Genomic DNA, 13,274 nt, shown 5'->3' on the forward strand with positions numbered 1-13,274 from the left:
GTTCCTATTCCAGCCAAATTATATATACCATTCTAAAACAAGTGATATTCTGAATTTTTTGTGGAAAGACTAATATGTAAAACATTTAAATAAAATACTTCAAACTTAATACCGAACAAAACAACACTAGATAAAATATTTCAAAATTTCAGATATTTCTGATACTGAAGATAAAATGGCAGTAAATCTTAAAACAATAATTTCTGAAAGATGCACATCATGTCCTATACTTGTCCTATGTACTTCTCTAGCCCTCCAATGTGCTTGCCAGCCCCTACCCCCTGCTTAACACTAGGGAAAAAAATAAAATAAACATACCTTAAAGTTTTCAGACTGTAAATGGCCTTGAATTGTACGATAGGTAGCATTGAGGTCTGAAAATATCTGACATAACTTTGTTTCAAAACTGAAATTCAAAGAATATAGATTTATGATAGAATTTATTTAAAAACCCCCATTCTACTTCAGCATGCTAGCAAATGAAAAAAACTCTTAAACTCAAAAAAAGAAAAAAAAACCTCATAGATTAATCAAGTAACTCTTCAAAAATCAATAACTAGATGTCTAAACTCTTAACACTGAACTCCTTATTCTGTATGGTTATGGCAAGAATTAGTTTCCTTGATAAACAAGGAACTTTACATTTATGATACATTAAGTTACCTAAACTGACCTCTGTTTTATATTAGGAAAAGTTAAGTGACTTGTCCAAGGCAAAAAAAAACTGTTAGATTGAACAGCTAGATTAAAACAGTTCATGTTCTGTCTTTGGTCTCTTCCTTTATGCCTTCCATTATTTCTATTGTTTCTGTTTATTTACTACACAACTGGCTAAATATGCAATAGAAATATAAAGTTATTTTTTAACGCTTATTTGTTCTAGTGTAATTTATCAAAAAATATGAAAACTTTGAAAACACTTAGCTTAAAGTGGATTAATGAATGCAACCTGATTTTTTAGAAAATTCTATGAACTATAAAGAAATTCAAATTAATTAACATTAACAAAATAATTCTCTCTTCTGAATTCCTTACCCTTAAATATTATTTCAGGAATATCAGCTTACAACATTATACTTACAATTTTCTATAATATGAAGCATTGGCAACTTTGGCTGAAGAGTTATACAAAACATCAGAAACCAAATATAATCTGGCAATCTAGAATACCAAAAGATAACATAAATGAGATTAAAAATAAAAACGAGCAGCAAATAATATAGCTAGAAAAAAATCCATATTGAAATTTTTTGCAATTAGTGGCATAAGGCTAATGTTTAGCTATAACACTCACAGCTAATTAGAAGGGTTATAAGAAATTCAACATTCCTGAAGCCACTACTTTGGCAGGGATAAAATATGTAACTCATTTCTATTTCAACCGGTTGATAATCTGCACATCAATTAACATAACAAGTTTCCCAGACAGAAGGAAAATAAGACTGCATAGGAAAGATTTCTTCAGTCAAGTTCTTCATGTAAAAAGGAAACCAATTTCAATCCAAAATGAAGTCAACTATTATTTCTCTTTTACTTAATGTTCCATAAAGAGAAATTATGCCCATACCTTTTTAGGGAGGGGTGTTTTTAAGATGGACAATGACTCAGTAATGCAATCCACTATTTCTTCAGCAGCTTCAGCATTATTAAGACAAAAAACCATTGCATCTCCAATATCATTTTTCCTTGGAGTTAACCCCCTCAGGATTTCTTCTAATTTGTCCCTCTGTCTGAATACAAATGTTTTTAACATAAATATTTATAGACATAAATTTCAAATGCCATTATAGTTTCTGCTCACAAACTAATTTCTTTAAAACCCACTCAGATAAAATTCTGAAGACTAAATTGTGTTAAGTCTGATTTGAGTCCCCCAAATACATTACATTTCTTTGAAGAACTTACATGGGGGAAGAATACTTTCTCATAAATAAATAATTCAGTGATTTTTAGTTTTCAAATAAAGTAAATTTTAAATTATGGGCATTTATTTGCAAGAAGTGTTTGTGAGTGTCCCAGTCCCATTATCCCATTACAATGGAAAAAAGCCTTCATGTTCTTCACTTTCTTTTGAAGGAAGTCAGTTACTTTAGCACTTCTGCATCAGATCACAATAGGCTAAAAGCAGGGGATGACAAACTGTCTGTAAAGGATCAGATAATAAATATTTCAGGCAATGCAGATCATATAGTCTCTCTAGTAGTTACTCGACTCCACTGCTATTAACACCAAAGCAACCATAGACAACAAGTTAAAATGAAATAAAAAGAAAAAAAAAAAGGAGGGGAGAGGGCATGATTGTGTTCTAATAAAACTTTATTTACAAAAACAGGAGGCAGCCAGATTTAGCCTATAGGCTGAGTTTGCAGATCCCTGGAAAAAATGATGAAAATACATCTTAAGAAGCAAATAGGCTTCAAAAATATATAGCTCTCCATTAGCAAATGCTTTCACAAACAATGAATCAATGCAGCTAGCATTAAGATTTACTCTACACAGTTGAGTATATACTCCTATATGCCATAACCTCTTAGCCAATTTTCTTCCATGAGGACCTCCTCTTAATATTTAATAGCTGTATTTGTTTCTGCTTCTTAAACCAGTCTAACTTCACTGTACCCATAATGACTGAGCACTGATAAATATGTTTCCATGGTGGCCACACATTGTAAACTCTTGTGGAAAGGCTTTGAATAGTCAACCATATGATTTCACAAAGCTCTACAGTAATTTTTCCTCTTTAATGTTGCATTCAGAGAGGCAAGAATTCTAAGGGTCCCAATATAATTTCTCTAAAAACCACAAGTATTCCATTGCTAGAGAATCATTGCTTAAGAGACCATCACTACTCTTCATCAGTAGGAAGAGACAAAGGTCAATAGAATACATACTTATACTTACCGAGATATTTAAAATTACAAAGCAATACAATGTTGGTATTCTAAACATTCACAAGTAAAAGAAACAATTCACATTTTAGAGTTAACATCTTAATAAGATATAAATTAAAGCAATTATTAAAGTGACTTTTCTGAATATGTTAACAGAAAAGGAAAAAAATTCTTACTCTTCCTTAAGTGCTCCCTTTTTACTAGGCTCCTCTACAAAAGCTTCTGTTTCTTGTTCTTCTGACATCCCATGCAGGTATGGATTTAATGGTGGTGGCCTCCAAAAAGATCCATTTTTGAACATACGAAAATCTTCCGTCCGCCACTTAGTCGGAGAATCTCCCTAATAAATGTACAGAATGTTATTAGAACGGTGAAATATTCAGAGTCAAAATTAACAAAGCGATTGATTCCACTTGCCTGCAGAATAGAATAAAGCTTCCACCTATAGTAAACATGGGCTGGTGTCTGGTTTTCAAATAAGAATCTAAAACAAAACAAACACAAAAAACAAAAATTAATCATATTAAGTGTCAAGTAAATATAAACAAATCAGAACTACTACTTGCCTATTTCATTTAAAATAAAAACCAAAAGCAAAGATCCCTGAAGAAAAATACTTACCCATTGCCTTCTGCCATCTATCCCCTTCCTCACCCTAGCCCCCAGACAGCCTTTGTGACTAATGTTAGTACTCAGAAGGTATGTATACATCTTACAATCAATTTTATTGAACGCTTACATGTAGGCTATTGTATCTGGCAGTGGAGAGATTTTCCAAAAACAGAAATTTCAAAAGCAGTGTATTTTAAAGACTTAAGAGTGTTAAATGAATGCCTTAGATACCACAGCTATTCAGAAGATAAGCAATTTTCTATAAATCTTCATTATTCTACTATATCTCACTTATGAAGGACTTTCATTGAAAAGCACAGAGTATTTTCCTCCTAGAGACTGCTAAAAAACAATGTTACGCAGTTAACTAAATCAAAATCAGATGGAAAACTGATCCAAGTGCATCCTATTCACTATAACTGTCTTCTCATCCTACGACAAAAATAACCCCAAACTTCTAGAACTTTATTCTTGGAAATATTTTTAATTCCAAAAAACAAAGGTTTTTTGTTTTTTTTTTTTTAAATGTTTACTTTTGAGAGAGAGGGAGAGGGAGAGAGAGACAGAGCATGAGCAGGGGAAGGGCAGAGAGAGAGGGAGACACAGAATCTGAAGTAGGCTCCAGGCTCTCAGCTGTCAGTACATAGACCAATGCGGGGCTCAAACTCACAGACTGCGATATCATGACCTGAGCTGAAGTCAGCCGCTTAACCGACTGAGCCACCCAGGTGCCCCTAAAAGTTTTTTTTTAAACGCACACCTGAGGACAAACAAAATGTGGTTTATACAGGCAATGGACTATTATTCAGCTTTAAAGGTAAGGAAATTCTGACACATGCTACAACATGAATGAACCTTGAAGACATTATGCTAAATGAAATAAGCAAGTCTCAACAAATACTGAATGATTCCACTTATACAAGGTAGTCTGCACAATATGAATGTACTTAACGCCATTCAACTATACACGTAAAAATGGCAAAAATGATACATTTTGTTATATGTATATTTTACCACAGTAAAAAAAATTTTTTTAAAAGAAAAAAAGCACACCTGAACATAGGATTGTTGATTTCTCTGTTCATAATCATAGCTTCAAACATTGGCCCTTCACGTACAACAAACTCTATCATTCGATGTATCAGGGCGAGTAAATTCCTACAACAACAACACAGTTAAAGAAAATGGATTCAGACCTACCACTACATAAAACTATACTTGTCCTAAGTTACTATAATTGTGCAGAAAAAGATTATTCTGCTGACTAATACAAAATTTTATACCAAAAAAATAACCTGGAGCATATGTTAATGCCTTCCTTGTGCATTAAGAGGGAGCGGGATAATGGGGACAGGGGAGTTGGAGGGGAAGGAAAGGAGAAGGGAGGGTGGGAAACCACAACACAGCTTCTTAGCAATAAAGTTTTAATTTTTTAAATGCCACTTAATTTTATTTTCAAAATGCAAAACATTAAATTATGAATCACAACTAATTGGAAAGCTGCAAATATATAAAATCAGTAAACTCAGAGCTTACATGTTATCATAGCCATCTAAAAACTTACATACTATCTCAGTTTTAAAAGAAAATATTCCTAAACCAAGCACTTTTGTGGTGGTATTGAAACGTTATATACATAACTATAATTTATAAAAAAGCAGAACTATTTAACAAGTTTAAGGCCTGATTTAATAAAAAATCCATCCAACTCCTGTGCTTTTCTGGTACACATATAGCAGATGGAGTTTTTATTGAATCTGACCTTTAATGAGGCAACATCCCTTTGGATCACACTTTAAACTAGTTCACACCACTCATGACATGTATAATTCTGCCTGCATATTATGACTCAATGAAGCAATTATATTGCCAAAGACTTAAATGGAGTCCGCTTTCCAAAATATTCCAAAAACAGGGACATGGTGAGATGCTTTTCCCACTTTTCAAAACAATTACTTTCCAATATCTAAGCCAAAAAGAAACTTGTAACTTTTTAGTACATTTTATTGGTTGGGCTCATAGAAAATCTTTATTTTCAAACTCTAGGTCCTAAAATCATGTGATATATAACACTATTTTAGACATTGATTACAGCATCAAGCAAAAATGACTCAGCTTATTATAAGCTGCTTTTGATTTCTCACTTCACCAGTCCCCCAAACATACAGAGTTGGCAAATAATAATTGGGAAAAGCAAAAGGATATTGGCTCTTGGTACAAGGCACACACTAAATTACACCTTTAGCATTCCCAGCTCAAATTAAGTTCATATAATTGCTAGAATATGAATAGAGTTATAGAATAAGACAGATTTTTTTGGCTCTATAAAGCACTGCTTCAGAGTACATAAACAGTAAAATAATTTATCTCATGGTCATTATAATTATTTTCTTACAGTTTTCAAACAAAACTACTTAAATGGACACTAAAATTTCAACATAGTGAAAAAAATTAATTTTTTTGACCTTTTTAGATCAAAAAAATTATATGAAAGTTTAAATCTTTAATAAAGGGGAAACTATATTTAAAACTATTCATTCAACCTCAAAATTGTTAAAACAAAAAACCAAAAGCATCAATTTTAAATCTAAAAACTAGTATTAATAGTTCTGCAAATATGCCGTTCTTGACATCCAAATAAGAATGTATTCTTGGCATCCATACAGCTAATGATATCATTTTGAGGGAAGGGAGATAATGTAAAGTTATGATTCAGTTCCAAAACTCCCACTGGTATGTGCCAAATTGAAGTGGAGGGAAATTTTATGTGAATATCATAATATATAAAATCAATTACTAGGGGGACAAATGCTATACATCCAGAAACTTATACGAATTAAGTCAAATGCAACTTGACTTGAATATTATAGATGAAAAATGGTTTAGCAAGTTTAAAACAAAGGATTCACTGTAATGGTGAGTTAAGACTTTTCAACAAAATATTTCCTCAAAATTTAGTTTTGAAATAAGCTGAGCCACATGTAAAGCTACTACTGGATATATGCTTTTTAAATGCTACAAAAATACTTTCCTGTGAGTGCTTTTTTATCAGTGGAAAAAAAACCCACTATAGTTTTAAATAGGCTTGTAAACTGATAAAATCTATTTTAGAAAATTTAAAGTTTAAAAATATTTAAACATTTCATGTGATTATTTAAAATCAAAATCTGACAATTAGTTTGTTGCTAACCCGAATTCGAGATTATTAAAGAATTGTAATCACACAGCTTTTTCCTTAAAGATTGTGTATTTAACATCATTTTTAAAAGGGTGACTTTTCTATCAGAATGAAACAGTGTAGTACAAAAAGAGGATATATTTTAAAGTGCATTATTTTATTTTAAAATGGCAATTATCTTACTCTGGGCAATAACAACCAAAAAAAAAAAAAAAAAAACCAAAAAATTGTCTCTCAGTTATAATAAAACCACATTTATTGGAGTCGATCGTACCAATGTCTGGTCAAAAACTGTATACTTTCCCAATCCATCCCATGATGTTTTCCTGGTCCCCCGCTGCCGCAGACAGTTCAGCTGGTGTTGCTCACCAAGGCCAATGTCAAAGAGAATTTGGTATTCTTTTGTGTTCATTTATTATTCAACCAGTGTTGTGTTCCTGTGTTTGGGAAAAGGCTTAGCTTGACTGAGCAAGAGCATACCTAGAGCATGAATTCTTCTGCTTTATCATTATGTTGAAAATGAAAAAAAGGAAGAAAGGAAAATAAAAGAATTCCAAATACCTTTGTTACCATGAAAAAAAGTTTCTAGTATGTTCAGTGTTCATGAAATGAATTGGTAGTAATTCCTAATCAATTAGAAAAAAACCAAAGCTATGCCCTTCAGTAAGGAGAACTCAAACTAAAGTTGCGTAAACACAGATCATTCAGGAACAAAGAGAAAAAAAAACAGATGGGTCAAAATGTAACATTATACACAATTTAAGATACATTTAAAATACTATTTTCCCATCACAATAGTCTAATATTATTAGACTAACAACTCCATATTAAATCTATTGAACACCTTCTAACTACTAAAGCTATAAAATCCCCTACATTGGTAACAATAAAAACAAAAAGATAAGGACATAAAATTGCAAAGTACACTAAAGTTAGTCACATATCCCCCCCAAAAAAGTACTGGGAAGGAACCATTGCTCAGTCAAGATATTACCTTTTCCTCAACACCATTTTTTTTTAATTCAGAAGGGGATATTGTCTATATTTAGATCAGTAATAATAAAGAAAAACATGTACCTTTCTGTTGGGATAACCACTTTGACTATGGCTTGCGACAGAGTCTGTATATGAAGTCACATCAGATAATAAACATAGAATATGTGAGTATTGTTAACAAGTAACAAGCAAAAATATACATAATGCATTGAAAACACTACACATCTAATCACAAGTTTTGCAGGCAATGACTGCATTTGAAGTAATTATACACTAAGCAATTACATAAATGCAAATGGATGTGTTCAGTGAACAATAAATGTTCACCAAATGCAAAGAATCAGAACATTCCTGCCAGAATGCACATCAATGCACTGAAATAGGTACTACACTGAGAATTATCAGATAAAGATTTTAATTTGTGAAATAATTAACTGTTTGCCTCTGACCATACAGTTTGCTACTTTGTTCCCAAGCCTTTAAAACCAGCCCTGTCATTTTAAGTGTAATTATTTCATAATAGAACCAACAAATTCTTATAAACTTGAAATTAAGTTGGTTTTATGTTTAATAAAAAGAAAATACTCACCCTTTGCTTTTACTAGAGTAGTTAACTGTTTTTTTAAAAAAAAACCACATATGCTCTCAAATACTCTAATGCCTCAGACCTTGAGAATTAAATTAGCTAGCAGCCATCCAAACAGTTTAACTATTTAGGTCTTTCTAATTGAAAAGTCACTTAACCAAATACAAAGTATCACTTTCTCAGAACAAAGTTAATTTAGATATTGCACTTAAGCAAACCTGGATACAATAGTGGACAAAGGAAAAAAAAACTTAAGTGGTCAAAAAAGGAATGGTAGCCACAAATAAAAATATGACCTAGTATTTCAATACAGGGTTTCCATGGGCTAAGGCAGGGAACACATCTACTTATTTCTTTAAGAGTTGCCAAACAAAATTACACACACATTTTCTATAAAATTATTGAAAAGAAATACTACCACAGATTTAGTATTTACAAATTAGATGCGGCCCTATGTACATTTTTTAAATTACCTTCTCAAAATCCTCCTTGTTTTTAGGTGGCGGTAACATTGGAGCATTGGGGTTTTTTAACCTCTCTCTAGGCTGCGCATTAAAAGGCAGTCCTGATGGAGGTGGGGGAAGCGTATGTTCCATCATAGAAGGCGGAATGTATATTGGATGTGGAGGAATAGGCACAGCTTTACCCCAACCTAGCTTCATTTCAAAAGACATAATCATCTTTCCTACAAAAAAAGAAAAGAAAGGTCACCCTGGTAACTCTCAAAAGAAAATAAAAGATGACTGATAATTTGAATTAATTTTAACCTTTCCATTTCTGGTCTATTTTTCCCCTAGAGTTTTCGTAAGTATTTCCAGAACGAGAAAAAGTCTGAATTCTATTAAGAGACAATAAAAACTTTCTTACCATTTAAATTTTTTAAAGCTCTTTCAGCATCTCTTCTATTCATAAAGGCCACAAAGCCACAGTTTCTCTCTCTTGCTCTTTCTTCATCAGTTCTAGGCCACATAATTTTCACACTGGCTAATGGTCCAAATCTTCCAAATTCTTGACACAGCATTTCTTCATTCATCTATTAAAAAGATTGAGAGTTTTTTGGTATGCGAAAAAAGGGAAATTCTATGCAACAGAAAGCAAAGTAATCGTTGCAAACTTAACAAAAAGACATTTTAATGCTACAATTTTCCATTCAAGTACTAGGACCTCTATCTATACAGGTAAAATCTTGCCCTCATGGGACATTCACAAATCTTTTCATACCAGAAACACAAATAAGTGGTCAGGGTGAAGAGGCCGATGGCTAAAGAAATCAGAAGTACACCTCTACATCCCCTCTTGCTCCTTTTAAGATCCTGCATCTAAAATAAGCTGTTTTAAAATTTAAAAAAAAAAGGGGGGGGGGTGCGCCTGGGTGGCTCAGTCAGTTAAGCGTCTGACTTCGGCTTAGGTCATGATCTTGCGGTTCGTGGGTTCGAGCCCCGTGTCGGGCTCTGTGCTGACAGCTCAGAGCCTGGGGCCTGTTTCAGATTCTGTGTCTCCCTCTTTCTCTCTGACCCTCCCCGGTTCATGCTCTGTCTCTCTCTGTCTCAAAAAATAAATAAACGTTAAAAAATAAATAAAAAAATAAAATAAAATAAGCTGTTTTTCGGCAGTGATTTCTTTAGGCATTTAGCAATGTTTTTCAGGCAGCAGTGATTATCGCATTTAAGAAAAGGAGAAAATATATGTTGGTGATAAAAGAAAAAAAAAAATCTAATCACTTTTTCTTTTTCCAGCACCCTATGTAATTGCTAGAGAAAAGAGAAAATGGTAAATACACAATGAGGTCCAAACAGATGTAACTTTTAAAAAGAGCATGTTATTTATTACAACCACTACATTCCTCATAACACAAGTAACACTAAAATGAGGAAAAGAATTAAAATATAAAAGACAGGCACAAATCACTAGTTTGCTATTATGAAGAAAGAAAAAGGAAATACATTATTAAGGAAGCAAGCTATGCATCAGAAGGGGGTAGTCTCAAAAGAACATTGTCTAGCACTGGTCATATCCTATTTTGATAAATAATAAAATCAGCACATAGTAAGACATTTCAAATTCAGATAGTCCAGTTACAGAAAGAGTACGAGGTAAACCCTTAAGAACTGCAGCAAGATAATTCAGCCCATACCAGTTAAGACTTAATTTTATAAGGTAATTTTAGAGACTTCAATAGTCCCTAAGGTCCATCAAATTTTCTTATTTTAGATTCTTGACTTTATTTTATTGATAAAGCAGTTTTCTTCCATAATTATAAAGAATACAAGTCAACATTCATCTAACTTTCTAATATTACCTGTGGATTAATGTTTCCAAGGTATAAATTAGTAGTGCTTGGATCTCCTACATCATGTGAGCCAGGTGCATAATCATCAAGAACTAGGACAAAGAGGAAAAAAAAATTATAACCTGCAAAATACAAAGTATGGACAATTTTTATTAGTTAAAAAAAGCAAAAAACTGTATTACCACCAGATGATCTATTTCTTCTTGAAGGCGCATCCACTTTAAAAGGGGAAAAGAAAACAATTCTTAGTTTTTAGAATAGTTAATCACAACTATAAACATTAAAAAAAATGTCACTTACTAGAACGACGCTGACCATCAGAATCTGACTGAGGAGGCTCAAATCGGCTTAACCTGCCTTTTGTTTTATGTCTCTCATCACGCTCTTCCTGAATTCTGTTGAAAACATTTATAATCACTAACAATGAGCCAAAATTTGTTCGTTCACATCTGTTAAGAATACAACTTACCCAGGTACCATGTTCACAGAACTTGAAATATTTGTGAATAATTAAATGCCAGTACTAACAACCGAGATCAGTGAGTCCCATAGCTATAAGCCATGAGCAAATTTCTGCTATGTCAAACAAGCATTAGAATACAAAGCCCACTTCCAAGGTGGAAATTCAACATCAAGACCACAGAATTTGTTCTTTCTTGGTTAAGTTTGCTCACTCCTCACCCATATCTCAGTGACTACATTGTTTCCACTGCAAACAGGACTCTGGACATTAAATACTTAGATACTATCAATTGAACTGCATCTACATGATGTAACCAGCCCAGGTGCTGGATGAAATGCTAATTCACTTTCAAACATATCCTAAAAAAAATCACTATAGTATCTAAAACAACCTCATAGTAGGTAAGCCAGTTTAGTGGTAACTAATCAGTAAACTACATTCTTCATACCTGCATCTCTAAGCCAATAATGCAAAATACCTATGATAGCTGTTCTCCACACTATAAAACTTACTGTTTCAATTCTTCTTTGAAGAGTTCCAAATTGCTTTTTTTCTTTTCTTTCTCCCCTTTCTTCAGTGGCTATGAAGGATATAACAAGTTATACTTCATACAAAACAAGATTAAACAAAACGAATGGTTCAATAATCAGATCGTTTTAAATAATTTTTATTTTAGTGCCAATTATGTTCTAATTATTTAAATTACTTCTGTTTTCACTGCACTTCCTTCCTGTTCTCTTGAACTAAGAATTTAACAATTATTAAAGCAATTAAAGAAAATAACAAACTACAGTCTTAAAGTAAAGGACTCGCTAACTTTATCCCCTAAAAGCCTGGGATAATTAGGCCTGAATATTGTTAGAGAATAACAGGAAGCAAAACTAATGAACATAAAGTAACTGAACTGCCAACTAAAGTACCATGAACAACTACCAAAAATATGCCCTTCTTCAAAACAATCACTGTAGGAGGACTATGAATTAGTAAAACAATGAGTAACATCTTTGGAATTCCTCTTTTAAAACTGCTTTTGAAATCCCTCTCTTAGAAGTGCCAAAATAACACAATGGAGAAAAATAGCCTTTTTTCACAAATAGTGCTAGAATATCCATATGCAAGAAAAAGTGAAGTTGAACTTCTTCATGCCATACACAAAAATTCACTCAAATGACTCACAGAAACTAAACTGAAGCACTAAAACTATAAAACTCTAAGAGAAAAACATAGGAATAAATCTTCATGACTTCATGACTTTGAATAAGGCAATGATTTCTTAGATATGACATCGAAAGCAAAAGCAACATACAAAACAAACAGATAAACTAAACTTCATCAAAATTAAAAACTTTGGGCTTCAAAGGACACTATCAATAAAATGCAAAGACAACTCACAGAATGGGAGAAAACATGTGCAATTCAAATAGCTGATAAGAGACTGGACTCCAGGAAGTGTAAAATACTCTTACAACTTAACAGTAAAAAGACAACAAGAAGCCCAATTACAAAATGGGCCAAGGAGCTAAAAAGACATTTCTCCACAGAAGACTACAAATGGATGATAAACACATAAAAAGATGTTCATCATCAGGGAAGTGAAAATCAAAATCACAATTAGCTACAACTTCACACCCACTAAGATGACTAAAATAAATTTTAAAAATAGACAATTTTAACAAGCGTTGGTAAAGATGTGGAAAAATTAGAACCCTCATACATTGCTGATGGGATTATAAAATGATACAGCTAATCTGGAAAACAGTTTTGGCAGTTTCTCAAAAGATTAAACAAATAGTTACCATACAACCCAGAATTCCATTCCTAGGTGTATGTGTATGCAGGGATATAAAATACATATATCATATACTTGAGAACTGAATATGTAAGTCCACAAAAAAAGCCTACCCACAAATGTTTATAGCAACATTATCCACAATAACCAAAAAGTGGAGACAACCCAAATGTCAAGTGATAGATGCATAAACAGTATGTGCTATATCCATAAAATATTATTCAACCATAAAAAGGAATAAGGTACTAACATGTGCCAGAACATACAGATGAACCTTGAAATATTATGCTAAGAAGCCAGAAACAAAAGGCTACATGTTGTATGATTCCATCTGCATGAAATGTCTTAAACAGGCAAATCCAAACAGATAAAAAGGAGATTAGTAATTGCCAGGGGTTGGGGATGACTAAAATAGGTATAAGGTTTCTTTCTGGGATAATAAAAATGTTCTGCAATTAGAAATTAGTGA

General features: G+C 32.6%; 1 protein-coding gene across 3 annotated transcripts in view; it reads right to left on the reverse strand.

The window, feature by feature from the left end:
* Positions 1–13,274, reverse strand: part of LOC122229476 (U2 snRNP associated SURP domain containing) — a 53,645-nt gene that overhangs the window by 23,387 nt on the left and 16,984 nt on the right. The window contains exons 7-19 of one of the 3 annotated variants that reach the window (XM_042954640.1): positions 11,529–11,596; positions 10,854–10,948; positions 10,736–10,771; positions 10,563–10,645; positions 9,131–9,296; positions 8,737–8,948; positions 7,759–7,802; positions 4,557–4,661; positions 3,309–3,375; positions 3,068–3,231; positions 1,568–1,730; positions 1,082–1,161; positions 319–406 (exon numbers count right to left, since the gene is read on the reverse strand). In XM_042954640.1, coding sequence (XP_042810574.1) covers positions 319–406; positions 1,082–1,161; positions 1,568–1,730; positions 3,068–3,231; positions 3,309–3,375; positions 4,557–4,661; positions 7,759–7,802; positions 8,737–8,948; positions 9,131–9,296; positions 10,563–10,645; positions 10,736–10,771; positions 10,854–10,948; positions 11,529–11,596 — 1,371 coding nt within the window. Of the gene's footprint in view, positions 1–318; positions 407–1,081; positions 1,162–1,567; positions 1,731–3,067; positions 3,232–3,308; positions 3,376–4,556; positions 4,662–7,758; positions 7,803–8,736; positions 8,949–9,130; positions 9,297–10,562; positions 10,646–10,735; positions 10,772–10,853; positions 10,949–11,528; positions 11,597–13,274 lie in introns of those variants that run through there. The other 2 variants (XM_042954639.1, XM_042954641.1) reach the window with 2 other exon arrangements.

Source organism: Panthera leo, chromosome C2 (assembly GCF_018350215.1).
Source record: "Panthera leo isolate Ple1 chromosome C2, P.leo_Ple1_pat1.1, whole genome shotgun sequence".
NCBI lineage: Eukaryota > Metazoa > Chordata > Mammalia > Carnivora > Felidae > Panthera > Panthera leo.